The sequence below is a fragment of the Choloepus didactylus genome, chromosome 2, assembly GCF_015220235.1.
Source record: "Choloepus didactylus isolate mChoDid1 chromosome 2, mChoDid1.pri, whole genome shotgun sequence".
Classification (NCBI taxonomy): Eukaryota; Metazoa; Chordata; class Mammalia; order Pilosa; family Megalonychidae; genus Choloepus; species Choloepus didactylus.
In genome coordinates, this window is record NC_051308.1 from 58,731,692 (window position 1) to 58,758,039 (window position 26,348).

General features: G+C 43.1%; 1 protein-coding gene and 1 long non-coding RNA gene across 2 annotated transcripts in view; one reads left to right on the forward strand and one right to left on the reverse strand.

The window, feature by feature from the left end:
* The first annotated feature begins 10,345 nt into the window (after window positions 1-10,345).
* Window positions 10,346-26,348, forward strand: part of LMOD1 (leiomodin 1) — a 44,879-nt gene continuing 28,876 nt past the window's right edge. Inside the window, exon 1 of the mRNA XM_037825047.1 lies at window positions 10,346-10,803. Coding sequence (XP_037680975.1) covers window positions 10,543-10,803 — 261 coding nt within the window. The 5' untranslated portion in view covers window positions 10,346-10,542. The remainder of the gene's footprint in view (window positions 10,804-26,348) is intronic.
* LOC119526149 lies at window positions 17,458-23,783 on the reverse strand. The gene is made up of 3 exons (XR_005215125.1): window positions 23,562-23,783; window positions 21,723-21,824; window positions 17,458-17,596 (listed from the first exon to the last, which is right to left on the reverse strand). It is a non-coding gene; the product is annotated as an uncharacterized LOC119526149 (long non-coding RNA).

The following is a 26,348-nucleotide window of genomic DNA, read 5'->3' on the forward strand; positions in this document are numbered from 1 at the left end:
GAAGTCCTTATCCTAAAGGAGCTTGCTGTTCTGGGAGGCCCTGATCAAGTGTCCAGCCAGCATCATTAGACCTCTCACCCTCTTTTCTCTTTTAGCTGCAGTAGACAAAGGGTGTAACAGGACAATTTTGGTGGGGCAAGCCTAGGATTTAGTCCTTGTGGACTAGAAGTGGTAGATGTCACCCCTCCCTCCAAAATATTCATTTACATTTGGTTCCAGGATTCTGAACTTCCTGGAAGACAATAGACTGTGAATCTTCCAGGAGTCTTTCCCTAGTGAATCTTAAAGAAGTCTGAGGATCTGGGGTGGTCTCTGAAGGAATGGTCAGGGGGAACATAGAAGAAAACAATAGGGATCCTTGAGAGAAAACTCACCATAAAGGGAAGGGGAGTTTGAACTGATGACTCAACACACCAGGATATGTATTGCTGAAAGTCAGTGTTTTAGGCCCAGTGTGGGAATCGTGCTTGAACCCCTTGTGATCTCCATGCTTAGGTATTGCTTGGGGAAAATAGCTCCATATGTGAACATCTACCACCTTGGTTGATGAAGTCTGTGAAGCAGCTGAGTCTAACAGTGATTCAGGTGTCTTCTTCCCTACCCTAAAGTAATTATCCACCCCACCCACCCCCTGCCTCCGAAATAGCTTTTATTCATCTTCCTGTCTTGGATAGGTATACCAGTTTTGTTTTGTGTTTTTCCTTGGATGTGGGTGAATGGTAAGAGGTTAGGACTGGAGAGAAATGGCCATTTGATAGATATTAAGGATGGATAGTTAGTACTAAAATGAGAAAGTAACTAGAGGGATTAGTAAACTGCAGGTCAGTTATGAGACCCTTCTGTGCTCATCACTTTCTTTAGTTTTAGGGTTGGGATGGAGGGAGTATGAAAAAATACTGACATGTTTCCTGTGCCAGTTTGGATGTATTATGTCCCCCAAAACTCCATATTCTTTGATGCAATCTTATGGGGGCAGACTAGTATTAGTGTTGATTAGGTTGGAACCTATTTGTTTATTGTTTCCATGGAGCTGTGACTCAATCAACTGTGAGTGAGACCTTTCATTGGATTATTTCTGTGGAGGTGTTGCCCCACCCATTCAGGGTGGATCCTTATTGGATCACTGGAGTACTTTAAAAAGAGCCACACAAGCCCAGACACAGGGCAGCTGTGAGGGACGTTTTAGAGAGCAACTGAGAGTGACATTTTGAAGAGGAGCTGCAGCTAAGAGAGGATAAAATGCCACAAGAATGACATTTTGGAGAACGCCATTTTGAAACGCAAACTGGGAGCAAGTGGACACTAGCCATGTGCCTTCCAAGCTAAGAGGTTTTCCAGATGCCAGTGGCCTTTCTTCAGAGAAGGTACCTGTTGTTGATGCTTTACCTTGGGTACTTTATGGCTTTAAGACTGTAACTTTGTACCCAAATAACCCCTCTTTATAAAAGCCAGTCTATTTTAGGTGTTTTGCATAATGGCAGCATTAGCGAACTGGAACAGTTCCTGCCCTCAGGGTCCAAATGTAGTTGGGGAGAAAGAATGCACTCTTGGAAAATAGTCATTGGGTCAACATTATAAAGTGCCAAAAGGTGCAGCATACAACACAATGAAGTGGAACTAGGTCAGGCAGTGTTCAAAATTGAACAATTTGAATGCAATTTTGAAAATTAAAACTAAAGACAGTGAGGAGCTAGTAGGGGCTCACAAAACTTTGGTGAAAAGTTGGCATTTAAGCTATTGCTTGAAGAGTGGTAGGCTTTTATTTTTTAGAGAAGTTATAGGTTTACAGAAAAATCATGCATAGAATGCAGAGTTCCCATATACCACTCTATTAACACCTTACATTTGTGTGGTACATTTGTCACAATCATGAAAGAACATTTTTATGATTATACTATTAATTATAGCCCATCATTTGTAATAGGGTTCACTGTTTGTGTTGTACATTCCTATGGGTTTTTAAAAACATTTTTACTCTGGTAACATATATACAACCTAAAATTTCCCCTTTTAACAACATTCAAATATATAACTCACTGCTGTTAATTATGTTCACAATGTTGTGTTACCATCACCATCGTCCATTACCAAAACTTTCTCATCCGACCAAACAGAAACTCTGTACAATTTAAGCATTAACTCCCCATTCCCTATCCCTGCTCCATCCCCTGGTAACCTATATTCTAGATTATGACTCTCTATGAGTTTGCTTTTTCTAATTATTTTATATCAGTGAGATCATGCAATATGTGTCATTTTGTGTCTGGCTTATTTCACTCAACATGATGTCTTGAAGTCATGATGTCACTCATCCATGTTGTAGTATGTATCAGAACTTCATTCCTTTTTAGAGCTGAGTTATATTCCATTGTGTGTATATACCACATTTTGTTTATCCATTCATCAGTTGAGGGACAGTTGGGTTGCTTCCATCTTTTGGCAATTGTGAATATTGCCATTATTATCATTGGTGTGCCAGTATCTGTTCTAGCCCCTTCTTTCAATTATTTTAGGTATATACCTAGAAGTGGGATTGCCAGATCATATGGTAATTCTATGCTCAACTTTATGAGGAACGGCCAAACTGTCTTCCACAGTGGCAGCACCACTGCCAAAAGTGTCTTCCACAGTGGCAGCAACATTATACATTCCCACCAGCAATGAATGAGTCTTCCTATTTTTCCACATCTTCTCCAACACTTCTAATTTTCTGTTTTTTAAATAGTGATCAGTCTAGTATGTGTGAAATGGTATATTGTTGTGGTTTTGATTTGCATTTCCCTGATGGCTAATGATGTTGAGCATCTTTTCATGTGTTTTTTGGCTATTTGTTTATCTTCTTTGGAGAGATATCTATTCAAGTCTTTTGCCCATTAAATTTTTTTTAATTGGGTTGTTTGTCTTTTTGTTGTGGAGTTGAAAGATTTCTTTATATAAACCACAAGTGGTTTCCAAATATTTTCTCCCATGGTGTAGGTTGTCATTTTACTTTCATGATAAAGACCTTTGAGACACGAAATGTTTAAATTTTGATGAGGCCCCATTTATTTTTTTCTTTTGTTTCTTGTGCTTTGGGTGTAAACTCAGAGAAACCATTGCCGAACACAAGGTACTGAAGATGCTTCCTTATGTTTTCTTCTAGGAGTTTTATAGTTCTGGCTCTTATGTTTATATTTTTCATCTATTTTAAGTTGATTTTTGTATGAGCTATGAGGTAGGGATCCTCCTTCATTTTTGTGCAGGTGAAGATCCAGTTTTCCCAGCACCATTTGTTGAAGAGACTGTTCTTTCCCAAGGAATGGTCTTTGCTCTCTTGTCAAAAATTGATTGGCCATAAATGTGAGGGTTGATTTCTGAGCCCTCAATGCAATTCCATTGTTCTATTTGTCTGACCTTGTGTCAGTACCATGCTGTTTTGATCATTATGGCTTTGTATTAAGTTTTAAAATGGGGAAGTGTGAGTCCTCCGAATTCATTCTTCTTTTTCAAGATGGCTTTCGCTATTTGGAGTCCCTTACCCTTCCATATAAATTTGATGATTGGCTGTTCCATTTCTTCAAAGAAGGCTGTTGGAAATTTGATGGGGATTGTGTTGAATCTGTAAATCACTTTGAGTAGAATTGACATCTTAACAATATTTAGTCTTCCAACTCATGAACACTGAATGTCTTTCCATTTATTTAGGTCTTCTCTGATTTCCTTAGTGATGTTTTGTAGTTTTCTAAGTACAAGTCCTTTACATCCTTCATTAGATTTGTTCCTAGATAGTTGATTCTTTTAGTTGCTATTGCAAATGAAATTTTTTTTTATTTCTTCTTTCAATTGTTCATTACTAGTGTATAGAAACACGACTGTTTTTTGCATGTTGATATTGTATCCCACCACTTTGCTGAATTGATTTATGAGCTCTAGGAGTTTTGTTTAGTTTTTTTCAGGATTTTCTGTACATTGGATCATGTCATCTGCAAACTGGGAAAGTTTTACTTCTTTCTTTCTAATTTGGATGATGTCTATCTCTTTTTCTTGACTAATTGTTTTGGCTAGAACTTCCAGTACAATGCTGAATAACAGTGATGACAGTGAGCATCCTTATCTTGTTCCTGATCTTAGAGGGAAAGCTTTCAGTCTTTCATCATTAAGTAGGATGTTAGCTGTGGGCTTTTATCAGGTTGAGGAAATTTCCTTCTTTTCCTAGTTTTCTAAGTGTTTTTATCAAGAAGGGGTGCTGGATTTTTTCAAATGCCTTTTCTGCATTAGTTGAGATGATCATTTGGCTTTTTCCCTTCATTCTGCCAGTGTGCTGTTTTAGATTAATTGATTTTCTTGTGTTGAACCACCCTTGCATACCAGGGATAAATCCTACTTGATCATGGTGCATAATTCTTTTAACATGCTGTTATATTTGGTTTGCTATTGTTGAGGATTTGTGCATCTCTATTTATAAGAGATATTGGTTTATAATTTTCTTTTCTTTGTGATATCTTTATCTGGTTTTGGTATTAAGGTGATCTGATTCCCTTTTGAACCAGTTTTAACATCTTACTGTTCCTCATTAATTAATGGGTTAATACAATCTTTGACGCATGTTCATTTTATATTTGCCTGAGAGTCGTGATGTTACCTTTTTGAAATTTATAATTTAGTAATAGTATTTTTATGAGGCCAGGCATAGAGAAGGATGGAGAAAAAGTCAAGGACTGAGCCTCAGGAAATGTCCACAGAGGACAGGAAAAGACAGAGGTGGACAGTTGGAGAGGATTGCATGTCCCAGATGATTAGTGGCATCCTAATATCTATGGAAGCAGAGACTGTCAAAGGAGAAGCATTAAACACTCATGAGGAATCATAGAGAATGGGGACTATGAAAAGTCCAGGAAATTTTATTTGAAAGAAGTCCCAGGTGCCTCCACAAGTGTGATTTCTATGGAGTGGTGGGGACAGGAACCAGACTGTGGAGTTAAAGAGAGAAGGGTCTGTGAAGGCATAGGCAGTGGGGATTGTAGATCATGAAAAGATATTTGATGATGACTGAGAGATAATGAAGTCCCAGAATGAGTTATTCAAAGTCAGAATCCCATATGTATGCCTGTTGGTTTAGGAGAATGGTCTAATGTAGTGGAAGAGATTGATGATAGTAGAAAGGGAAGGTGAAAATCAGATCTCTGAGAAAATTGGAGAGGGGAGAATAAAAAGTGCAGATGGAAGGGTGAAATTTGGTGAAGAAGAGGAATCTTTCTCTAAGACTGGTGGAATGAGAGGTATAAAATTGCAGAAAGATTAAAGTTTTATCTCCTTCATCTACTTTTTTTTAAGTAGCTGAGGCAGTTCACTCTGGAGGGCTACAGCCTTTTCAGTAGATGATGATGTCATAGGGGTGAGGAGCAGGCCCAAAATAACTTCTGTAGAGTGTATACAAGGGAATAAACCACAAATGAGTGAAAGAACTAATAATCCCTCTTTCTACTCAGGCCCAACCCATGGAGGAAGGAGAATAGACATTTTCAGAATCTGCCCCTCTTTACCACTCATTATTTGCTGCCTTAGGAGTTTCTAGCCCTGAGTGAGTTGAGCTCAATTGAACCAGAGGCTGCTTGGGTCTAAAGAGCTGTATCCACCAGGGAGTTTGGGGGACTCCAAACCCTCCAGTCCCACCTGACCCAAGTCATGGTGAACTCAGATTCGCACAGACAAGCAAGGCTTGCACCACCGTCAACTCTTGGGTTTGGTGTTCCAGTCTGTGCCTTCCCTATTTGGAAGGCAGAGGAGTCTTAGCCTGGCCCCGGGGATGGGGGTGGGGTGGTGGGGTGGATCTTTTGTCTCTCTCTTCTGTCCTCTTTTTCTACCCCCCTGCTTTCCTTTCAGGAAGACATTAGTCTGGCCTATGCTGCGTCTCAGAGCTTTCCTCTGCCCACTTCTGCTTGTCTCAGGAGTGCTGGGTCAGACAGGGATTTGCTTCCAGAGACAGAGTCTACTATTCCAGAAAAGTTTGCAGCATTCCCCAAAGGAAGAGAATCAGAGTGAAAATCTCTCTCTTTCGTGTTTTCACATACTCTGCCCCTTGCCTTAACCACTGTATTTCAGGACTTCTCTTGATTCTTAAAAATATGTATGTGACTATAGTAATAATAATAGCACACATTGAGTCTAACAATGTGCCTGATGCTATTTAGGCACTTTGCATGCATTGTCTTATTTAATACATTTAAGAACTTCATAACCCTATGTGGTAGGTACTTTTTCCCTTTAGGTAGGTACTTTTAATATCCTCCTTTTCCATTTCCTAAGGTTCAGAGAGGTGAAATAACTTACCCAAGGTCACACATCTCAGATTTGAGCCATGTCATTTGACTCCAGAGCATGTGGTCTTATCTGCTATACTATACTGCCACCCTGTATTCCTGAAAATGTGACTTCCCTGAGGTCATTTGGCCCAATCAAGAGTCCACATAAGCATTAGTTAAATTGGTTCTGGTTCCCTGCTGTCCACTCCCACCCCACCATATTTTGTCCTTCTTCCTATTTGTACTATTTCATTCTTTTCTCTCTTTGTTCCTTTAGCCATGACATGGCTTTATTTATTTTTTATTTTTTTTATTTTTTTCCTGTGAGAAGTGGGCCAAGTCAGAAATCTCTGATCCCCAAGATGAATTTGTTAAAGGTGGAAGTGAATTCTGAGCTTGGATAAGCATTGCCCTGTACAGAGTGGATGGGGCAGTGGTCTTTCATTACAGGGTCTTGGGGAGGCTATGGTTCCTGGGCTCTGGGTTCCCAAATTCTGCAGCCTCAGCTGTGGTGCCCTTCAAGGGAAGACTTTCAGAATCTGTGAGCAGTTGGAGGGAGCCTGGAGCCCTTAGGGATTGAGTCACATCAGAAGAGCCAGCTGTTTGGAATTGTGAACCCTGAGGCAGAGAAGATTCAGAGTACTGCAGGATTTGTCTGCAGACACCTTTGATTAGGAGGCTTGGAGTCCTGCCCCTTATGTTTGGAAGCTGTGGATTTATTTTTTGTGTGTATTGCTACAACAGGGACCAATGGGCCCCAAAAGAAAAGGCTGCTGGAACAAGATGATGCTTGGGTTGACCCTGGGGCTGAAGATGGTTATTTGTGTTCAGGTTCTGACTCCTCTTTAGAGGGGAGTGAATATTTTTGGCAAAAAGCTGGAGAAAGGAGAATCCTTGGAGGCTGTAAAGAGAGCTGCTTTCAGCAAACTGGTGGGTCAGAGGTTGACTGAGGTGCTCCAGAGCCAGGGATCCCCGAAGATGATGCCTCTTCTAGAAAGCCTCTTCTGAGCAAGAGTGAGAGTGAATACCTGACCTGAGGCAGGGTGGAGTGAGCAGGGTTGAGGAGCATGGGCACGGTGCTTGCTGATGGGTACAGGGAGTACCCTTTCTCCCCAACATATCTGACTAAAAGCCCACTCCAGGTTAGGTCAAGTCATATGTTGCACCTTCAGCAATGCCCACCCTGACTCCTTCTCCCTACAAAATTAATAATATCTTCTACTGGGTTCTCAAGAATTGCTTACACCTATCTTGCTTGCTTCACCCCAATATCTTAATTAAGGGAAAAAATTATTTTTTCCCAATTAAGATATAGATTTTTAAGATAAGAATCATGTAATTTTTTAAAATCCCTTTCCCCAGGGTGTCTGGCAGGGTGCCATATATGTATAGCAGTATCTCATTTAAAGCTTGAATGAGATGTGGCCCTCTCTCTCTAAGCCACCTTGGCAGGTGATCTCGCTGCCCTCCCCACTACATGGGACCTGACTCCCAGTGGTGTAAATCTCCCTGGTATCACAGGATATGACTCCTGGGGATGAATCTGGACCCGTCACTGTGGGATTGAGAACATCTTCTTGACCAAAAGGGGGATGCAAAATGAAAAGAAATAAAGCTTCAGTGGCTGAGAGATTTCAAATGGAGTCGAGAGGTCACTCTGGTGGACATTCTTATGCACTATATAGATAGCACTTTTTAGGTTTTAATATATTGGAATAGCTAGAAGTAAATACCTGAAACTACCAAACTCCAACCCATTAGCCTTGACTCTTGAAGATGAGTGTATAACAATGTAGCTTACAAGGGGTGACAGTGTGATTGTGAAAACCCTGTGGATTGCACTCCCTTTATCCATTGTATGTACGGATGAGTAGAAACATGGGGACAAAACCTAAGGAAAAATAGGGTGGGATGGGGGGGTGATCTGGGTGTTCTTTTTTTTATTTTTATTTTTTATTCTGATTCTGATTCTTTCTGGTGTAAGGAAACTGTTTAAAAAGAGATTGGAGTGATGAATGCACAACTATAAGATGGTACTGTTAACAGTTGTTTGGACACCATGAATGATTGTATGGTATGTGAATATACCTCAATAAAACTGAATTTCAAAAAAAAAGACTTGAATGAGTGAATGAATGAGGGATGAGAACCAGGTAAAGTTGATAGGTGTGTGCACACATATATGTGTGTATGCTGAAGGAAGGAAATAAAAAGATGAAAGAAGAGGTGGGACCATAAAAAAAAGAACCCAGGACAAGAGTGAATGTAAACAACTATAATAACTGCCAATAATGGCTGTGTGTTTACCATGTCTCAGGGATCAGGTAAGTGTTTCAGGTGTGTGACCTAATTTAATATTCACAACAATCCTACAAGGTGTGTACAACAGTTATCCTTATTTTACAGGCGATGAAGCCAAGCTTCAGAGAAGGAAACTTGCCCAAAGTCACATGGCTGGTCAGTGACAATACCAGGATTGAGCACAAGTCTGTTGGCCTTGAGAGCCCAAGCTCTGAACAGTTCAACCATACTGCTATCCAGCCTCCCTGTTGCATTTCTCCATAGTCCCTGTACTTCTTTTTTGAGGCATTTGGCAGACTTTTGATTATTTAATGGATTATTTGAAATAATTTAATAACTGTCATCACTGATGTAGAATGTAAAGCTCCAAGAAGGCAGAGGTCACACTAATTTTGTCTCTAGTTGCATCCCTGGCTCCTAGAACAATGCATGACGCCTTGTAGGCACCCAACAAATATATGGTTACTGACTGACTAACACACTCACTACTGCCTCTTAAAAATGACATGTCCCAGGATTCTCTAAGTCCTTCTTCCACTCTTTGTGTCAGTTCTGTCTCCCTTTCTTCTGCAGTTCAGACCCACCTGTCTGTACCATCCCCCTCCTCAGCCTTAACCTAAAGCTTGGACCAGTGGGCATTAAATCCCAGGGCCAATTTTTAGTTCCAGATGATCCTTGAATGCTGATCAAGTGGCTGTCCCTTTCTGGCTTAGGATGGAAAGATGCCAGGAAAGATCAAAGCATCTACCCTGATGGGTTACACCAGGGCTTCTAGAAGGGATTTTATGGCAGGGGGGAGGGGGGCAGGAGATTGAATGTCTCTGTGCCTTGTGCAGAGCAGTGTGATGGATGAGCAGTGGAAAGCCCTTTTATGAAACATGCCAGACCTGTTGCAATAGTATCTCTCCCAACTGCCCAGAATTACATTTCTCTGAAGACACACCGAATCGTGCTCTGGATTTATATGTGGGTGGTGACCTCCCAACTCCTCCTCGGTGCTCGCAAAGGAGGTCTGTCTTCAGCTGCCCCAGCAGAGGAAGAAGCAGATGAGAACAGAGGGAGGTTTGAACCCTCTTCCCCAGAGCCTTGCAGCTTCTTGGAAATTGGCATCCCTGTAAGAGTTTCCTAGTTTCTGTAGATCGTACCTTCATCTCCAAACAGCCTGTCAGCTTTCAGTTTTAGTATATAGTGAGGATTTTTTTTCTCTCTCTCTCTCAAGAAATGGCTGAAGTAGGCTGGGTCCTCTGACGTTCAGCATTCAAGTTCTCCTTGGCAGAAGAGACTGGGCGTGCAGGCCCCTCATCTTGAATTGGGGTATCTTCTGGGGCTGTAAACAACTGTGAGTCTCCCAGCACATTACCAAATAGAGTAGAAAGGAGTCGGTGAACCATGCACTAACCCCAGCCACAGATACCCCGTGATGGAGAAGTAAAATATGTGCCTGAACAGGGTACGCATCAGGCTGGCTTGTTCATGAACCCTCCCGGCCTCGTCTCCGTGGCGCTGATCTGCTTCTGCCAGCCTCTGCATTTTTCTATCTTTTTTCTCATTGCGTGGCCCCCTTGTCTTTAAAAGGCTAAATGCTCTGTACTAAATTTGGTCACGCAGCGCTCCAAGATTCCCTGGAATGTCCTCAAGTTTCAAACAGCTCTGACGGCGCGAGGCAGGCCCGCCCCCGGCTTGGGGATTGGCTTCTCCCGTTGGGGCCGGGCAGTGGTCGGGTCTTATTGGCCAGTGGTTAGCCCAGCCAGGGTCCACTAGCCCTGGGCTGCGAGGAGACTGCTGCTTCCAGTTAACGCTGCAGCACCTGTGGCAGAGCAAAGGGGCTGCAGTCCTCGACCCAGCTGGGGGTCTGCTCCCAAGCCCACTCTGCTCCATCCAGATCAGCTCACCCCTCTCTCCCCACTCCCCACCAGGACCCCCATAACCCCCTGCTAGAGCTGCAGCCCGCTTTGCCAGGATGTCCAGGGTAGCCAAGTATCGCCGGCAGGTGAGTGAAGACCCGGATATCGACAGCCTGCTGGCCACCCTGTCTCCGGAGGAGATGGAGGAGCTGGAGAAGGAGCTGGATGTGGTGGATCCGGACGGGAGCATTCCCGTGGGGCTGCTGCAGAGAAACCAGACGGAGAAACAGTCCATGGGCATGTACAACCGGGAAGCCATGCTCAACTTCTGTGAAAAGGAGACCAAGAAACTTATCCAAAGGGAGATGTCCACTGATGTGAGTAAGAGCAATTCTGGAGGGGGTTGAGTTGGGGGGTCCTGACTCAATGGCTAGGATGCATCTTGGCTAAGAAGAAAGGGTTCCTGTTGGCAAAGAATTTTATTCTTCAGGACCAATTATTATCCACTGAACTAGAAGTGTGAACTCGTAGCCCTAATTTCTGTTTTATAAGCAAGAGTTGGATATTTTTGGAGGAAACTGGCATCCCACAATGTCAAAAAGGGCTAGTAGAATGGGACCTGAGGGTGTTCTTGAGGTGTTCATTGTAAAGTTGACTCCGTCCCAGCCTTCCAACACCTTTTTTTGTCCCCTTCACATTCATCCCATCCTATTGTGAGGCTTGACAGAAGGACAGAGTGATGCTTGCTGTTTCTTCCCAGTCACCTAAGTAGAGAAAGCGAAACCCTTCTATGGGAGAGTCTATTTATTTCCTTTAACTTTTTATGCCAAAATGCTTTGAAACTTACAGAACAGTTACAAAAATAATACAAACCCCATACAGAGATCTCCAACATACCTGCATCCCCCAGATACTCAGATCCCCCAATTTTAACATTTTGCCAAATTTGCCGTTTCATTCTGTCCACCCATCTAGTTAGCTGCCTCACTAGCTGGCAATCCATTTTCTGTACACTTGAGTGTAAGTTGTATACCTCATGCTCCTTGAACAGATCATACCACCACACACATTTCTGAAGATTAAGGATTTTCACTTATGTAACCACCTTAACTATAGTTATCAGGTTCAAGAAATTTAACATTGATATAAAGCTTACAGTCTATATTCCAATGTTTTCATATGCCTCAGTGTGCCTTTGAGCCTTTTCTCCTCCCTTGCTAGATCCAATCTGTATCATTTATTGCATTTAATTGTCACTGTCTTTTGAGTTGTTCTATTTTTTTTAAATCGTGGGAACACATACACAACATAAGCTTTCCCATCTTTAGCACTCCCAGACACACAGTTCGATGGGATTAGTCACATTCACACCACCTTCCATTACTCAAACTTCCCATCTCCCCAGACAGAAACAGACCTATTATGCATTAACCCCCCATTTCCCTGCCCCTGCCCCTGGTGACTTCTGTCTCTTTGAGCTTGCATATTCTCCAGTATTTTCTTTATTACCATGGGGCTTAAATTTGACACTAAATCTGTAACACTCTTGTTTGCTTTGATGCCAATTTAACTCCAATAGTATATTATACTATAGTTATGTATATATATATCTCTAGTACTATACTCTACCCCTCTGGCTCCCCACCTTTATGTGGTGGTTGTCATAGAGTACATGTTTATGCGTTACGAGTCCAAAAAGAAGGACTCTATTTGTAGGCACTCTGGCTCAGTGGACATTTGAGGAGTCTCGGGAGCAGGTGGGCTTCCCAAAGCATGGGAGACATGGGGCCGGGATCTGTGGGGTGGGCAGTGTGTCTTAACCTGGTGGCTTCAGTTTTAGTCCTGAGGAAGATGGGACTTTTTTTGCATTCTCAAGAGTAGCCTCTTTCTTAAGGGAGCATCCCCTGTTTTTTGGTTTTAAGCCCTATTTCAAGCTAGCAAGTCCGCTTTGCTGGGAAATGAAGACATTTACTAGCAGTGTTTTGCTAGCAGGACAGGATAGGGGAAAGGGGTGACAGTTTTGGAAACACTTGCCCACATCTAGGATGGGCTTAAGCAAAATCTGCTTTCTGTTTTTTTCTGGGGTTGAGGGTGGGGTTAGACTGGAGGAATTCATTTTGTTCACCATTGCATTGATATGTGAGTTTTCTCTGGACAAACCAGACTAGCCTCCAAGTGATTATGATTTTGTAGGATCCCTTTGTCCGTGGCAGAGTGTTTCATGGGAAAACTGTTCTAAGTCTTTGTATTAGTTCCCTTCTACTTAGTACTTATTGGCCTCATCTCTTGTACATTATCCATTACTTGTGATTCTTATAAGAAAAAATGTAGTCTCAATTCTTGTTCATTTTTATTCTTGTGGAAACTGAGGCACAGCGCTTCAAAAGCCATGTTCACTGCCACAAAAGAAATGGGAAAGATAATATTATCATCTGAAACTTCTGTGAAGTGGCTGGTTGGGTATGAAACTGTGTTGACTGCTAGTCACAGAACAGGTTTGTGAACACAACCCCTGACTCCTTGAGTGTAGGGATGGGGAGAGAAAGGGGCGAGGTAAAGTGAAGTAGACACACTGGAGTGCTGTCTTTGTCCCTGCCTCCCGTGGGCCCATGTTTAAGAATTTTCCATGAAGTTGGGAGAGTGAGGGGAGCCAGGAAGCTCAGAAATTTACCCTCTGGGCAAGGTGGTTACAGCTATGATAATGACAAACAAATTCTGAAATATTTTTGGAAATAATTGATAGGATGTAGGGGATTTTCTGTGAGGGCTGACACTTCAAGACAGCTATCAGGAAACATAAATAAATAAATGAAATGCAATCAAAGGCTTTGTGCCTCTGTAATTCCCCCACTTTGACCCCAAACGTTCACCCTGGAGTTTGGCCCCACTTCTCTGTCACTCTGTCCCCACTGTGCCCATGACTGCTTGGGGTGCCGTGGCATCTGGTGCCCAGAAGGTTATGTCTGATGCTGAAGTTAAACACAAAACACTCTTAATCACAAAGCAAGGTGTTCAGACCACAGAGAGCAGGAGGGACTCTCATGCTTCTGGAAATTTCATTCACACAAGCCTTTTTTCTCAGCCAATTAACACCGTGGCAAACCTCTCCTCCCCTGTTCTACCTCCTCACCCCTGCCAGGTATGCATTTGTTTCTGCAGACAGAGCCCAAGTCAGGGAAGGCAGGGTGATGTGTGTGTGTGTGCACAAGTATATGTGTGTACAGGTGTTCCTCCTTGCTGTGGAAGATGTTAGGATCATTTTTCCCTCCTAGGGATAGGCTGCTCAGGGCCACTCACTCTTCCTCACCCTGTCCCAGAGTACAGGTTGGCAAAATCGCTGGCAGAGTTCAGGCACATGCTGAGCTGTGGACAGGAGGCATCTCTGTAAATGTGGGAGAGTGGGAATTAACACCAAGAAGTGGCTTCTTTACCATCATTAGCAATATACTGAGTGTGTGGTAAAAAAAAAAAAAAAAACTTGGGTTTATGTATCAGAAAAACCTGGTTCAAGAAGCAGTGTTGTCTCTCACTGTCTGTGTAACTAAGTAACTTGCAAGTCCCCTGGCCTAAGTCTCAGTTTCCTCATCTGCAAAATGAGGGTAACAGCACCCATCTCATAGGATTTTTGTGAAAGCTGAAAGGGACAAAAATGTAAAGGGCTTAGCACAGAGCCTGGCATGTAATAAGCACTCAGTAAATGGCAGTTATGAATTTATTAATTCACTGAGGGCTGTGCAGACCAAGCTCATCTATTCATTTAGCAGCTGGAGTAAAAAAGCCTGGATGCTCCAGGTGCTCATGGAGGGGCCACTGACTTCACAGACCCAGGGCAGTGGGAGAGACTCCAGGCTGCTGGCCTCGGTCTCCCTCCCCAGAACCACCCCCACCTGGGCCCTCCCAGTGTGAGGTGCATGTGCAGAACTGGAAGTTAGCCAAAACAAATAGTAACTGTGAGCCTATTGGACTCTTCTTAAGGATGCAATGGAAGTACAGTGAGATGAGCATTTCCCGAGAACCTTCTTCATGCTGAGCACATTCACCTTTTCATTTATTTAAGCCTTTGCAATTCTTGGGAGACAGATATTTTTAGCCCCATACCACAGATCAAAAAACTGAAGCTCAGAGAGGTTGAATAACTGCCCCAAGGTCACACAGCTAATAAGTGTTCTGCCTGACTTTGAAGACTTTGCTTCCTCCTCTCTGCCACATTAGGGTACAAAAAGGTCAGGAACATCAGTCCCTGTTCTGAAAAATTTTTATCTAATTGGAGTCACAAAAATGCACACACATAGAACCACCTGAGAGTTGTTACAAAGCAGTGACCATGTGGCATATTGTGATGGGAACTGTGGGTAACTCATAGTCTGGCTAAATGCTCCCCCCAACTCCAGTAGGAACATAACTATTAAAACCAAGTGTGGATGAGGGATTAGTGCCCGTGGCGCACACTTTGTCGTAATGATCTATTTCTTCTGTCTTTCTCACCAGCTTATGGATTCTGGAGGGCAAATGCTAACCCAGGGCCCAGCACATAGTAGAGGCTCAACCTCTGTTGAATGGATGTCAGCGGAGGTCAGGGGAGGCAGGAGGTGGGGCTTGGCAGAGCCCACCTCTGGTTTCTCTCCCTCTGTTCTTAGGGACAGACTTCCCAGCCAGAACAGTTTCATCCTGGTCTTCTCAGGAACTCGCCTTCAGCCCAGGTGGAAGTCAGAGCCCCTGGGTAATTGTGTAGCCAAGAGTTCAGTGAAACCTCGTCCTCAGGTCAGGTTTCAGGAACCGGATCCTAACAGGTCAACTCATGTGTTCTCTTTCCTTCCCAAGTGGGAAAGAAAATCTCCAGCATGCCTCCCCCTTTCTTCTCCTTGGCTGGGGATTAGCACCTGCACCCAGCCAGGAGAGGGGCAGCTGAGCTGGGGGTTGAAGGAAGCTCTTTTAGGTTCTCCCTTGAGGTAAACTTAAGAAGCAAATTAGAAACACCCCACAAGCTGCTGGGCCTGAGGCTCCGGAACTTTCCCTCTTATGGTTTGCCCCCACAGCCTCCTCAGCCCTTGTCCCCACCCTGTCCCAGTTCACAGCTCAGTGATCACGGTATCTCCGCAGGGAGGGGCATGCCGGGAAGGCCTGAGGCCGGCACCCCATCAGGATGGCCCTGGGTGGCACGGTTCACCACTTAGGGAGATTAACCCCAACTGGGACACTCAAAATAGCCCTGAAGGCCAAGGTAGAAAGGACAAAAGAGGTGATGGGGGCCTCTGGACCCAGAAAGGCAAAAGCAATGATCCAAAGTGGGTTAGATAAGTTTAAAATCTCTCCCTGGAACTTGAAAGCTACCTCCTTGCAGAGGTAGAGCATTTGATTGTTTCTTAAACTAGGTGGTGGGATCCAGAGTGTTTGCTTTAACTAATATTCTTACTTGTATTCGTTTTCTTCTGTATGTATATCATAGTTAATTTAACAGTTTTTAAAGCCAATGAAGCATACTGCCTGGACTCACCCTCAGGCTGCCCTCTGTGTGCTTGTGTTGTCCTTTGTATCAGGACAGTAGGAATAAAAGCTTGGCTGGGCCGTAAGTGGGAGAAGAGGATGGGATAGATGGACAGGCATATGGAATACTGTAAAAAAGAAATGTCTCAACAGTGACAGGTGGATGTAGATGGTCAGGGGTGGGGTATAAGCCCCTCTGACCAGGGGGAGGGAGGTTACTGCCACCGTCATGGCAGGCTAGAGACTCCAGGGTTTCTGGGGGCTTCAGGGTCTCCAAGCTGGGGGTAGGAAGAGGCACATCTGGGCATACACCAGGGTGAGGAGCAAAGCCTTGTCTAACCTGTCTTTCTTCCCTCTGCCTCTCTCTCTACCCCAAGAGACTCTAGAGTACCAGCGTAGTACTCAGCAGGTATAGTGTCAGCATGTCACAGCTGGGCCAGGTGTGCAAAGTCTGCATGAAGTGCACTGTCAGAGAGAGATACAGAAGACAGAGAGGTCAAGGGCCTTGTCCTTAGAGATATAAAATCTGTATAAACGCATGTGCACACACACACACATTTGTCACACACAGCAGGAACTACAGCTGAGCACAATGGATGAGGGTGGGGGAGAGGTGGGTATTTTTACGCCTGTCAAGGTGAATAAACAGGAATATTCTGAACCATGGTACTCAGGCTTTTCTGAATCAGGCCCTTTCTTGTTTATTAGACGATTTTTGGCACATCCAGCCAAAAAAGAGAAGCGGTCTGGATTCAGAGTCTCAGTTTCCCTAGAGTGCTTGTTAGAAGTAGAAAGTCCCAGGTAGGTCCAGGTTTGAATTCTGCTCCTGCCTCCTGTGAACTTGGATAAGTTGCCAAAGGAAGGAAGAACTTTAACTATATTGAGTCCCTTCCGGTGCCAAAGGCATTATCAATGCTGTCTCATTAACATTGTCTTCTTGAGGCTCAATTACTTTACCTGTCAAATGGAAATGATAAAATCAACCTTGAATGTGAGGATTAAATAGGAGAAGATATTGAAAGCATTTGGCGCATCATGAGAGACCTTCATTTCCTCACTCTAAATTCCTCAGACATTACACTTGTGTATTTGCCAGATCAACCTTTCCATCTCTCATGAATGAATGATAGAGAGAGGGAGAAGGGGAGGAAGAAAATCAAGGAGCTAACTTAGGAAGAAGGCAAGGCTGCTTAATTACTTACTGCCTGGCCCCTGTCACCTGTTCTTTTGAGCCTCTGCCTAGTTGATTTTACACCCCAGGCTCAGGAGTCCAAACTGAATTGCTGGTTGGAAACATGGCAGGGTAAAGGGGACGGGGGAGGCTTCAGGACTGGTGAATTCTCCTTGTCTACAACCTTCTACTCCAGCGTGAACTCGGAAAAGCCAAGGCTATTCTGGAAGACTGTGACTTCAAATGTCTCTGGGGTCCCTTGTGGATAGGACAGGCCAGGTTGTCAGGATGCTGTTTATAAACAGCTAGGAATAGAAAGGCCTCCTGTTACCACACCCTGCCACCGTCTCATCCCCTCACCTGCCTTCCCTCATGGAGGTTCCACAGCCTTCTTCAGGTCTTCACCTCATCAGCCCCGACTTCTATATCAAGCTGGCAGGGTCTGCACGACCTCTGTCCAGGAGCCTGGCACACAAGACGCAGAACATCCTCAGGTGGAACTTCCAGGTGGAGCTCTGGGTGCAGAAGATATCAAGTCTATTGGTTAGATGACTTTCTCTCTCTTCAGATGCATTTTATTTTTTTAGAGGAATTTTTAGGTTTCAGAAAAATTAGGCAGAAATTTTTTATAGGTCTGTGTTTTTTTGTTTTGTTTTTAGTTCTGGTAACATACATAACCTAAAATTTCCCATTTTGTCTACTTTCAGGTATACACATTCACCTTGTTGGGCTACCATTACCACCATCCATTACCAAAATTTTACCATCACCCCAAACAGAAACTCCATACCAATTAAGCATTAGCTCCCATTTCCCATCCCCACCCAGCCCCTGGTAACCTGTATTCTAGTTTCTGAATCTATGTATTTGCATATTCTGATTATTTCATGTAAGTGAGATCATACAATACTTGTCTTTTTGTGTCTGGCTTATTTCACCCAAAATGATGTCTTCAGGATTCATCCATGTTATAGCATGAATCAGAATTTTTTCCTTTTTACAGCCAAATAATACTCCATTGTGTGTATATATCGTATTTTGTCTATCCATTCATCTGTTGATGGACACTTGTGTTGCTTCCACCATTTGGCTGTTGTGAATAATGCCACTATGAACACTGGTGTGCACGTATCTGTCTGAGTCCCTGCTCAATTATTTTGGGTATATACCCAGGTAGAACACTTTATTCAGAGACCAACTAGATCTGGATTCAAATCCTCCTCTTTTGGTTGCTGGCTGTGTGACCAGAACAAGCTACTTTACCTCTCTGAGACTGAGTTTCCCCATCTGTAAAATGGGAATAGGAATACCTAGTCAAAGGACTGTTGTGAGGTTTAAGTAAAAATAATGTATGTAAAGTGCCTGGCAGAGTGTTTGGTTGAAAACAAAGTAGTAAGAACCCATAAATGTAAGTTTCCTCCCCTTCCTTTCATTCCTATCTTCTCCACCCTTTCCCATTCTCTTCATTCTTTTTGTAGGCAGGATTCATGAATCATGTTTTACATTTACAAGGAGGGAGGAGGATTCCATTAAATCATTAATTCTCTATTTAGTGGGTTTCTATTATATTTGAGACTTTCTAAATGCTGGGATAGAGAGTGAACAAGGCAGACAAGGTCCTTGCCCACATGAAGCTTATATTCTAATGGGTGAGACAGGCAATACATATGTATATCACATACAGCATATATACATATAAAATACATATGTTATAAAGAAGAATAACGTAGATTAAAAAAAGAGTACATGACCATATTGTTGGGGAATGATTTCACACAGTGTGGTCAAGGAAGGCACCACTGAGGAGGCGACATTTGAGCAGACACTGGAATGAACTGAAGGAGCCAGTGATGGGAAGGTCTGAAGAAAGAGCTTTCCAAGCAGAGGGAACAGCAAACCCAAAGGCCCTGAGATGGGATCGGGTTTAGTGTGTCAGAGGAAAAGCCAGGCCAGTGTAACTGAAGCAGAGTGAGCAGAGAGATGGGGATTTGTACGTGATAAGCCCTAAGAAGAAAACAGGTTCAGAGAATTCAGGACCTAGTAATTGCACAGCGGAAGGGGTTTGAATTTTACTCCCAGTGCAGTGAAAAGTCATTGGAGGATTTTGAGCAGAGGGGAGATGTGATGCAATTTATGTTTTCAAAAAGATCACTCTGCCAGCTTTAAGACGAATGAACTGTAGTGGGCAAGAGTGGGAAAGAAGGGAGACCAGTTAGAAGGGTATTACAGCAGCTCAGGCAACAGTTGAAGTGGTTTGATGAGAAGTGGTTAGATTCAGGAAATTCTTTAAAGTTAGCCCAGTCGGATCTAACTGATGTATTGGATTTGGAAGAGAAAAAGGAGTTGGGGTAACCAGTCCTGCTTGAACTATTGGTTGAATTTGATGCCATTTACTGAGAAGGGAAGACACTAGGGAAGGAGTGGTTTGGGGGAGATCAAGAATTCTGATTTGAACATATTAAGTTTTCAGTGCTTGTTAGACACCCAAGAGGAAAGGTTGAATTGACAGTGGATATACAAGGCTGGAGTTGGGGGTAGGGAGTTAGAGATTAAATGTGGGAGTCATCAGTATACAGATGATAATATAAAGCCACAAGCCTGGAAGAGATCATTCATGGAGTGTGGATGGAGGAGAGAAGAGGGCCAATACTGAGGCATTGCAAGAAGAGAAGAGCCAGTGAAGGGAACTGAAAGATGAGAGGAAACCAGAGAGGTTTCACAAAAGCAAAAAAAAAAGGGGGGGGGGCTTCAAGGAGGAGGGGGACTCTGTCATGTCCATTCTTGCTGAGAGGTTTAGTAAGATGAGAACTGAATCAACTGTTTTCCTGGCAAGATCAAAACCACACACTGGGACCTTGACAAGAACAATTTCACCGTAGTGAAGAGTGAGCAAGGAAATATATTTTTTTAAAGACATGGAATATTATACATGTTCATATGCTAACAGGGATAATTGGTTTACACTGGAAAAGGAGGAAGAGGGGATGGAATGCACTGTAGTTCAGGGGTCAGCCTTAGGAGCAGGCTAAGTCTTCCCTCATATTGGGAGAAAAGGCAGTGGAGATGGACATAGATGCAGTCACATTGATAAATTTGGTGAGGGGAAGATGAGATTGTTCTCTTATGAATTGACACATGCAAAGTCCTGCTCTAGGAAGACAACGCTGGCTGCCATATATAGGCTGGATCAAATGGAGGAGAAATTGAGGAGGCTGTGACAAAAGTCAGAGGTTAAACCTGAGATGACAGGAAAAAATGTGCAGTGCTCCCTGGGTTAGGTAGAGAAAACATGAAAACACTTCCAGATATGAAATCTGGCATGCAAATGGTCAACAGACAAGGGCCAGCTGCCACAGCTGCTTGAAAATCCAGTAGGTTTTCACCTCCAGTGCATCGATCTTCTATCCCCAAGGCCACCCATGCCCAAGGAGAAGGAAGGAGCACGCAGGTCCTTTCTCAGCACACAGCTGTCGGCCGGTGTGGTGGGACGAGCACTGGATTTGCAAGCTAGGGGGACTTGGGTTAATTCCCGCCTTGACTATTACCAGCTATGTGGTCTCAGACAAGCATTTAACCATTATGAGCCTGACTTTCCTTTATTTTTATTCTTTCATGTCTTGTCTGTATCTCATATTGCACTTGAGAAAAATGGACTTTTTAAAATATGTTTTTATTGAAATATCAAATACATACAGAAAAGCGCATAGAACCTAAATGTAGAGTTTCATGAATTATTACAAAGTGAATGAAATAGAACACTGCCAGCCCTGCATTACCCGCTCATTCTCCCTCCCCATTTCTCCTTCCACTCTCCTCCCCGAGTAGCCTGTTTCCAACACCATAGGTTAGTCTTGCCTGGTTTTGAACTTTGTGTATATATAATCATATAACATGTATTCTTTTGTGCCTAGCTACTTTCACTCAACTTTATGTTTGTGAGATTCAACCATGTTGTCTGTAGCACTCTTTGGCTTTCATGGCTATATAGTATTCCGTGGTATGAATAGACCACAATTTATTGTCCATTCCATTGTTAATGGACATGTGGGTTGTTTCCAGTCTGGGGTTATAACAACAATGCTGCTATGAACATTTGTACATTTTTTGGGGTGCACATATGACTTCGCTTCTGTTGGGTATGTACCTAGAAGTGGAATCGCTGGGTCATAGAGAATGTGTACTGACCTTTAATTTCTGTAAATGGGGTGATACTACCTAATTTGAAGAGTTTCTGTGAGGATCAGATACCAAAGTTTGAAGAAAGTCTGACATAGTGCCTTGCAGACAGTAGGCACTTAATTAAGTAATAGCTATCATCGCCATCATCGTTTCTAATGAAGCCCATCTCTGAGAGCAACTAGAGTGCTGTCGTGTCCTTTGAACATGTACTGCCTGCTGTCCGCCATCCTTCTCATCTACTCTAGTAAGATCTAAAGACCAGGTCGAATTCCTCTACCTGGGATTCTTTAACTTTCCTAAAGATGTTGGCTTAAAGGCACATCTCCCTTCATGGTCTCTTCTCATTTTTAGCCTTATTTACTCCCAATATGGACAGACGTCTTCACTTAATTTTCAGGCCCTTTCTGGCTTTTCTTATTTTCCTATTTAGCTTGGATCTTACTCTGATCCTTCTCAACTTACTCTCAGTTTTCCTGCTTAGTCCACCAATCTCCCATCATCCTGAGCCTGGGTCAGACGAACCACTTGGCATTTCCACTCCTACTCCCAAGCTGCTGATTGTACCTAGAGAAAATAATACAGCCATATATATTGGTGCTGCTATGGATTAAAACCCCATAACCTCAGCCAAGTACTCAAGGCTGCCGAGAAAACCTCTACATGTCCCTCTCACTCCCCTGAGCAGTTATTCCAAAAGTTAACCTCTCTCCATAAACCCTCTTGCCCTGTTATCTCTCTTTTTAACTTCAGCAGATGACCTAGCCTCATATGTCACTGAAAAACTTAAGTCCTCAGGTGAGAATGCCTTTGAATTCCTCTTCTGCCACCTCAAACTTATAAGTTTCCATATATGCAAGCTTTTCCCCTTCTCTCTTATCTCATGGGAAAAGATATCCCTCCTCTTATCCTAGGCTCGTACCCCACCCACTTTTTGGATTCTATTCTCTTCTGCCTCCACAGGGAACTTTGCTCTCCCTCTTTCTTTTCCTCCTTCCCTATCTCCCTCCCTCCCTCTCTCTTTTTCTCCCTCTGGTCTTCAGCATTCCTATTGGCTCCTTCTCTCCTTTCGTTCATAGCCAACCTGTGGGAAATAGCATCTACACTCACTGTAATACTACAAGCTCTGTCCCCACCACTACATTGATATGGGCCTTGGTGAGGTCTCTAAGGACCTCTTCATTGCTTTATCCGGTGGATATTTTTTTAGTATTTATCCTATTTGTTTACTTTGTGGTATTTGATCACTCGTTCTTAAAACCCTCACTTCCTTGGCACCAAGACACTACACTCATCTGGTTTTCCTTTAACCTCTCTAGCTGTTCCTTCCTAGTCTCCATTCAGAGCTCTTCCTCTCACTTCTAAATATTATTGTTCCCCAGGGCTCTGTCCTTCCTGTGCAGTTTTTGTGGGTACTCTCCTGCAGCCCCAGGATTCAGCTACCACCCATATTCTCTATTTCTATCTCTGGCCTAGATCTCTGTGTTGAGTTCTAGATCATTCAGTTGCCTCTTGGACACCTCAAGTGTCTCAAATTCAACTAGTCCAAAAATAAATTAATCATCGTCACCCCTCCTCACCCCTAAACCTGCTTTTCTTCCTCCGGTTTGTACTTTGGTAAATAGACGTACTGTTGGATAAGAGATGCCTGCTCTCATCCTGCTCTAATCCCTCTCTAGTGTTCCCAATTTCTATTGGTGATAGAATCTACCTCTGCAACCTCTCTTGACTCTGCCTTTCCTCTTTATTCCACTTCTGCTATCAACCATGTCACTTAGTAAAAGAATGCCATTACCTCCTAACTGATCTCCCTGCCTTTTCTCTTGCCCCATTACAATCCATTCTAACCCAGCTCCTGACTTCTTACTATTAAATGAAATCATGATCTTGCCACTCCCCTATGTAAAAGCCTCTAGTTGCTCAGCGCAGCTTTTGTGATCAGGTTCACACTCCTTAGCATGGCTTAGAAGGCCCTTGGCAATCCAACACTTGCCTAACTCTACTACTAATAGTCTTCCCCTTGACTTTTACCCTTTGCTACAGTTATACTTGTTCATGGGTTCTCCAAAAGTGTCATGCTTTATCTTGCTTCCTCTGTACCTTTACACATGCCATCACCTCTAACTGGGATAGCTACCTGACTTTGGGCTTAGCAAGCTCCTATTCCTCTCTTAAGACTCAGCTCCGGTTACACCTCCTCGGGAAAGCTCCCCTGACCCCTCCTGTCTGGGCTGTGTGCCTCTACTCTGTGTTCACAAAGCACCACCTGCAGCTTCTCTCACCTGATGTACCACATATACCTACCTTGTTGCTTTAGCGTTGTCTGTTTCTATGCTTTTCCCCAAATATCTTGAGGGCAAGGGCTGATTCCCATGTCTCTCCACATTCCCAGCAGAGAACACAGTGCCTGGCTCAGTAAATAGTGAGTGAACAAAGGACAAATAGTTTGCAAGTAACATTCCTGTCACACTTGATTGAATCTGCAGAAGTTATGACTTCATCTATACTCTTCTGAGACTGTTTGAAAATGTGATTTTGTGTCCAATCCTAAAATGAAGAGAGATATGTCCATGATCCTTTTTTCCCTGTTTTTGTAAACAGTTAAACCAATTAACTCAATCCAAAAATGTACACTCTGGGGTCTGAATTGTTGGGATAGGTCACTGCCAGATTTCCCCTTCAGTTTGTTCTGGACAGAATGAGCCACAAAGACTCATATTTTAACTAGTTCCACTTTTCTTCCTTCTCTTGTTCTTCTCTTTTCCAGCTCTCTAGGGATCTGAGATTACAAGCTGACATTTTTAACCTGACCCAATCAAGTTTCCCTGTGACCCCCTGGGGCTACAACTATATCCTAAAGAGGATATTAATACTTTTCTCTATATACAGCCTACTGGAGCCTTCAGCTCCCATCATCTGAATTCCCTTGAGGAGATATCCTAAAATATCTGGAGAAGCTCAGCAGCTTTGCGTCTAGATCTAGAAAAAGTAATATGGTTCCTCTAGAGAACTTCCTGTAAGCAGATTTCCCTTTGGATCTCACACATGCAGCAGGAGAGGGAGCTGCCTTTCTCGTGGTACCCACCAAGCCCACCCCTTTGGGAGGCCTGGTTCTTGGGTGTGTGGATATGATGGCCTGGAAGGGTATGAATTTACCAATTCTGTGGTCTTGTAGATGCAGATTTGCCCTACTGAATGAGGCTGTGAGGCTGGAGCAGAGGGGAGCAGAGCTGACATTGGGTACTTGTAGACAATCAATCAGCTTTTCTCAATCAGGATCTGCAAGAGAATTAAGCCCTACAGAAAATGAATTAAGTGACTATTTCCTCACTTCTCCCAAAGAATTATTGGTTAAATAATTATATAAATAACTAGTATCATTCTAGATGCATCAGAAAGAAACGAATTCATTACATATAACGGATGCCTTAGGGCATCAAGGGAACTAATTTTCCCCCTTGGAATCCTGGTTGAGAAGGGCTGTCACTGGGTTTATGTCAAGTTTCCCCAAGACGGATCTACCTGAATCTCATCTACCCGAATGGCAGCATCACACTTCCACTTGCCACTTAGTGATAACACACTGGTCCCTGGTCCTCTACTGCACTAAAAAGCATAACTTAATTGCTAAATCACCTGGAGGATGTCTGCTAATGACCCTAGCGTACTGAAGACTCAGTTGTACCAATGGTCAAGGATCTTTCAGGCTGGGGAGGCTGCCTGCTTCTCTTCCGGTATGTAGTCTTTACCTTAAAGGCAGTGTTAGAGGTTTGTACGCTGGGCATAGAGATGCTATTTTTAGATGAAATTTCTTCAAAAATAATTTATAGTTATAAATATAATAAGATCCTTTTTAAACAATATGCAAAACATAGGGAATAAAGAGAAAAATAACCAGTAATTCTTTGTCAAATTAAATCAAGATGCATTGTCAATATTTTGGAATGTATATTTCTATAAGCATTTTTCCTGTTGTAGTTAAGATCACACATACATTTGTTTCCTGCTTTTTTTTTGCATATCATTTCATAGAAATTTTCCCATATCACTAAAAATTCTTCTTAAGCATAATTTTCAGTGGATGTTATCTTACCCCATCATATGGCTGTTTTGGGCCATTTGCCTATTTTTGGACATTTGCATGATTCCCAGTAAATATACTTTCCAAAGCCCCAAAGAAAGTCCCAGAGCCTCAACACACAGGCTCCATCCCTTGTCTTTGGCACCCATCCCCAGAGAGCTGGAGCCAGCCAACCAAGATGGTAAATAGAACTGTTAGCACACTGTTCCCCGAGCTGAGACTGTAAACAAATGGGGCTGGTGGTCAGCTCATGATGCAGAAAGTCTGTAACCCAGGGAGACATGAGGCCACATATGCTGTTTTTTTGTAGATCAAGTTTCTGATGTTGGAATATCTGCCAATTGGGGCAAAACTCTCTTCCCATCCCTGACCCTGACTCCCTGGGGATACATTAGTTTGGATGGCACAATGAATGGAGCAGATGTGCCTTGTTTCCCTTTGTCTTGGGAGGAAAGCATTGTTACTGCCTAGAAAGAGAATCAAGGTTCTAGCTTTGGAAAACTTTAGCCCTAGGAGAGCTGTCAAGAAGAGAAAGTCACCTTGTCCATCCCCCTGCTTCCAGAGGGTCGTGACCCAAAGATATCCTAAAGTACTTCACCAAATCCACATAATACCAGGTCATGACAAAAGGGGGATGTGAAAGGAAATGAAATAAGCTTCAGTGGCAGAGAGATTCCAAAAGGAGCCGAGAGGTCACTCTGGTGGGCACTCTTATGCACAATTTAGACAACCCTTTTTAGGTTCTAAAGAATTGGGGTAGCTGGTGGTGGATACCTGAAACTATCAAACTACAACCCAGAACCCATGAATCTCGAAGACAATTGTATAAAAATGTAGCTTATGAGGGGTGACAATGGGATTGGGAAAGCCATAAGGACCACACTCCACTTTGTCTAGTTTATGGATGGATGAGTAGAAAAATAGGGGAAGGAAACAAACAGACAAAGGTACCCAGTGTTCTTTTTTACTTCAATTGCTCTTTTTCACTTTAATTATTATTCTTGTTATTT